The sequence below is a fragment of the Protopterus annectens genome, chromosome 5.part1 (assembly GCF_019279795.1).
Source record: "Protopterus annectens isolate FY-2018-M chromosome 5.part1, PAN1.0, whole genome shotgun sequence".
NCBI lineage: Eukaryota > Metazoa > Chordata > Ceratodontiformes > Protopteridae > Protopterus > Protopterus annectens.
The window spans coordinates 424155039-424160154 of record NC_056736.1 but is presented as its reverse complement, the minus strand read 5'-3'; the positions used below and the strand labels follow the sequence as shown (position 1 = coordinate 424160154).

The following is a 5116-nucleotide window of genomic DNA, read 5'->3' as shown; positions in this document are numbered from 1 at the left end:
CATACAGAATAAGGAAAATTAGATAGTGGAACAAAAATATAGCACGTCAACATGGAAAGTCAGTACTATATACAGTATTATATGATCAGCAGTATAGCTACTGTTTTAATTCATTTCTAAAATGTTCAGTCATGTACATATTTAAACAACTTGTCAAGAAAAAAAATATTTTTGCAGATGCTCTGACAATTATAGTAGATGGTATTATAAATATTTACCTGTATTGTAGACTTCACTCAACTGAATTCCTAACATCTTACGGTTTTGTCATCATATGAAGAAGAAAAATTAACATTTATTTATTTATTTATTTATTTATTTAGAAAGTATTGCTTTTGTATTTAAACACCTTTTGATGGCTTCTTTGACATCTTTATTCCTGAGGGCATAAATTATTGGATTAAGTGCAGGAGCTAAAACTGTGAATAAAATGCTACCTAGAGCATGGATGTCATCAGACACATCACCTGTCCTGTAAGATGAATAGCTTACTACAATTGATAGGTAATATATTACCACAACGATTAAATGAGAGCTACAAGTAGATAAACTCTTCTGACGTGCTGCTGCAGAATTCATTTTTAGCACAGTCCTTAGGATGTTGATGTATGACAATACCACAAGTAAGAATGGGGTAAAAATACATAAGACAAGAATGCAAGCTGCAGAAATGATAATAGAAGAAATGTCTGCACAAGCTAGCTTGGAAATGAAGAAGTGATCACAAAAGCAGTGATTAACTTTATTTGGTCCACAGTATGGAAATTGCACTGTGAATACAACTAGTGAAATAATAACAGTCGATGCAACAGTAAAACTACTTATTGTTATCAGAATGTTAAATCTATTGTTCATAATGGACATGTAATGCAAAGGGTTACATATTGCTACATAGCGATCATAGGCCATCACTACTAGAAGAAAACATTCAAAAAGTCCCAAGATATGGAGCACAGTTAGTTGTGTAAAGCATGCTATGAAAGAAATGGTGTTGGAATTAATTAAAAAGAGTGCTAACATCTTTGGGATGGTTGTCGTTGTAAACAACATATCTACAGCAGCCAGATTACCAAGAAAAAAGTACATAGGTTTGTGTAGTTTTTGATTCATTATGACTGCAATCAGTATAGTAGTGTTTCCTGAAAGTATTATAAGGTAGACCACGAGAAAGACAACAAATAAGGCTGGCTGATAGCCAGGCAGGTATGGAAATCCAAGAAGTATGAACTCACTGACTTGAGTTTCGCTGTTATTAAGTCCCATCATAATTCAGTAACTTATTTGTACTCCTAAAAAAAAAAATAACTTTCATTAGCAAAACAAAGTAGTAGGCCATATATTTTTGTAGACTAAACTCAAAATGTTGCATTGTGAGTCACAAAACATTCACAATATATCAGGGTCAAAACTGACGATTTTTAACTCACAACCTCTCTTTGTTGTACAGCCTCTACATCTCAATTAATGAATGTATAAATGTCTTGAAAAGTTGGACTTCGTGCAGCAAAATGACTGCCTTACTTTCAATATTTTGCTAAATAACACTACAGAGTTATACAATGTTTAAGCAAGTTATTTGCATAGCCTTATTGCTCACATTCACTCCAAAGTTTGTAAGCAATTTCTACTCTCATCAAGTGACAATGTTTTTAGATATGCAAAAAATGTGCTCTTCTGAATACACAGAGAATATCTGGCCACACTCTCAGTTACAAAGAACAGGTGTCTTATTATTTGCAAACTCATATTCAGCAGCTATAGTTCCCCAAAAGTCAGTGCCAGTGCCTGAAAGCAGCTACTAACCAAATTTGATAAACCTTCATTACTGCCCAGGTGAACCAAGTTTGAAAAGCATCTTGGGTGTATGACAGATGTGACAGTGGAGGATAGATGTGTTCTTCTTTGCAAGGGGTTAGGGTCTGCACTCACTGCCATGATGTCTTTGAAGAGAGGCAATAAAGCAAAGGCACGGCCTACCGGTAGACATTATAATCATCAAGCCAAACCTTTGACAGTAGCCTTCAATACTGGTGTGCAGAAAGGAAGACTCACATGGGGAAGGCATTCTTACATCTGTCTGGGATGGTAGTATTTAGTAGAAATTGCCCACATTGCTGGGAAGTTAGCAAAAGCACAAAGAACCCTTATGGTTGTCTGAATGATGGCACTATCTGGACAGTTCTCACTCTACAATGGGAGAAATTACTAGTGTTGGGAAACTAGCTACTTGTGTCTGACTATGGGAAGGCTCAACAGTCAGCAGGCACACCACACCACACACATTCACATGGATGAAGATACACAAAACATAAATGCACACACATTCTCGCTATATACACAGCTATACTTCTTATGAATCCAGACCAGCAGCATGATTAGAGGTAGTGTAAATTAACCCTGGAGCAGAGAGAAGTATATACCTTTACTTTATTCTATAGAACAGCAAAATTAACTTAAGCTTTCAACAGCTTTTTTTTCCTCTGTATGCAGCTAAATGAAGTAATCATGAAGGTAAATGGCTGCTTGTGTGGCACAGAGTGATGAAGCCCTGATGGAAACTGGGGTTTGAATATTAGCCCCAGCACTGGATGAACCAAGAAAGGGAGAGGAGTAAAAGGATGTGCTTGCTCACCTATCATAGGGGAAGAAGGGATTTGTATGCACTCAGAAGGACACAGGGTGATGTGATCTCCCTGTTGGAGACTAGTGAGACTATCATTTGCACTAGTGGGGGAGGGACATGACTATTTGGTGACAATGTCCATTGCAGAAGTGAGGGACAACCTCCACAGACAGCCCATTGCATGCTCCTTCTCTGATGCTTTGCTGATTGCGTGCATAATGGTGCCAAAACAGAAAATAAAATTGAACCACCGCTGATGGATAACTGAATAATAACCCTTCCTGGCCATCACTCACCTGTGGAGATGAATGGTCTGATTGACTGAGAGAGTGCCTGATGGTCAGTAGGCACTTGAGGCAAAAACAGAACACAAATTATTATGAAGGTAAGATGACCGTGTAGATTATGTCTATACAACTATCTATCTAGCAATCTATCCGTGTACCTGTTCATCTGTCTGCCTGACTAGCTATATTTCTGTTTACATTTGTTGACTGTGATTAAAATTTTTGGGCTAAAAAAATCTGTTTTAAATATTTTTATGTCATATACTTAAAACGCATTTCATATTAAATGTCATTATCACTGTTTTTATGCAATGTTAATCAGTAGCTATACCTCCCATTAATCCTGAATCGCTAGGGTATCTACCCCTTTGAATCTTTAATGTTATTCTTGTTCATAATAATGGTCTGCTGTTAGCTATTCCACTTCTGTGTAGTTGTATCCACTCTTCCATTCTAACTTCCCCAACAGTTTTTTTTTACAAAGTTTCTTTCACTACTGTTGTCCACCTTCTCTTATTTTCCTGCAGTACGTCTTCATGTTTATCAAACTGTTTTACCTTACCGCTCATTATCTTCTTCGTCTTTTCAGCTTCTTCTCTCCGTATCTCCAGCATCAGTATAATCCCTCATTTTACTCCGTTTTGTATTTATTGTTTAGGATGTTCTACCTTTTAAGAAATAAATTCCAGACGTCAGTCTTCTTCATCCCAGTTCTTTACATCTGCAGGCCCCAAAATGTTTTTCATTGTTCAAGTCCATTTGTGAGATCACAGTTGTGCGAGTCATTTTCAGGTATCTTCTCTTCCCTTTATAGTTGTGTGACAAGGGGCTTAATATATGTAAATAAGGGAGGTTTTAATTGTGATTAATTAAATGGCCTCTTGAGATACCCCAGTCTTCTCAAATTTCTTCTTTAGTGTCACTTACTCATATTCTAGTCACATGCAAAATTCTTACCTGCTCGATTTGCGCCATTTCAATTCCTGTGCCATTATTTCCCTGTTCTAACATCATTCTCTATCTAGTCACTAGATCTACTCCATCCTTCCATAATATGACTTAGCTCATTTGGATCCCTTTCATTCTTCTCTACCACTTGTTTTTGACCCTTTTCAAATGTTCCTGGATTTTGTTTGCCCAAACATTTATATTAGTTTCTTCTCCATCTCTTTTACCTCATTACTTTCTACCCGAACATACCTTCATCGTTACCTGTGATAGAGCCTGAAACATTCCTGTCTTTAATATCTATATCTTCTACCAGAGCCACCCTCCTGGCCTCAGTAAACACCTCTCCAGCCAGGAACAGGTAGATATAATGAATGCAGGGGTAAGAAAACTAGAGAAACATGCAGGAGAGAAAGCGCGGAGAGCCAAAGCTGGTAACAATGAGAACGGTGAAGAAGGAAGTGAAGTTAGTAAGCAGTATAAAAGGAGTGCAGATGGTGAGCATAAACATTAGGGGAAAGGAAGTAACAGTCAGGTGTGGTAGCAGCACAGACTGATAGAAAGTTATAATGACATTGCAATTAAGTATAGCATAACTACATTCCATGTCAGCAATGTTATATCACTTTTCACATCCCCTTCCCTTCTCACTTCTAATAGCTTCTTCTTTATTCACATCCGTCTCCCTCACTCCACTCGCCCTCATCACCCTTAAGCCTTCCTCTCCTCCTTTCCTTTGCTTTCCATTGCACCCCATCTCCCTTTCATTCCTACCCGCTTACTGCTTTCTTCTGGCTTTGTTACCCCCTCTTGCACATTGTACACACTACCAGTACCCCCATTATGTCTGCTTTCTTAATCTTATTGTAACAGTTTTCTATTTGTCTCATAACTTGGCCCTCACTAATGCTGTCAGTCAGTCATATCTACTCAGCTGTTCTACTGACCTTTTGGTATACGCAGCTCTTCATTCTCTAGTCCACTTCATATCTCACATTGTTTTAGAGACTTTCGACAGTGCCTCTTCTCCCTTTCTTCAGATATGCCTTCTTTATCATTTCTTGTTCTGTATGCTATACACATTTGTATTAATACATATATATTGTCTCAATATTTTAATCAGAAGACCCTATTCTGTTCTGAATTTCCTTCCTTGTACTTTCTTCATCTATTCCATCATGTCCAGACTTTTAACATTTTATCTATATACACCACTATGTGTACATGCAGAAAATAAAACACCTACAAACTCAGCTAA

At 37.4% G+C, this 5116-nt stretch overlaps 1 protein-coding gene across 1 annotated transcript; it reads right to left on the bottom strand.

Annotated features, from left to right (window-relative positions):
- Positions 1-315: 315 nt before the first annotated feature.
- LOC122803296 (olfactory receptor 2AT4-like) lies at positions 316-4116 on the bottom strand. The gene is made up of 2 exons (XM_044072867.1): positions 4094-4116; positions 316-1246 (listed from the first exon to the last, which is right to left on the bottom strand). Exons 1-2 carry the CDS (start codon positions 4114-4116, stop codon positions 316-318), a joined length of 954 nt encoding a protein of 317 aa, XP_043928802.1.
- Positions 4117-5116: the final 1000 nt, after the last annotated feature.

Coding starts and splice junctions, on each gene's coding strand:
- LOC122803296 (XM_044072867.1), bottom strand. CDS start 4,116: ATGAAGGTATGTTCGGGTAGAAA. Junction 1,247..4,093: donor AAGGTATGTTCGGGTAGAAA/GTAATGAGGTAA, acceptor ACTTAATAACAG/CGAAACTCAAGTCAGTGAGT.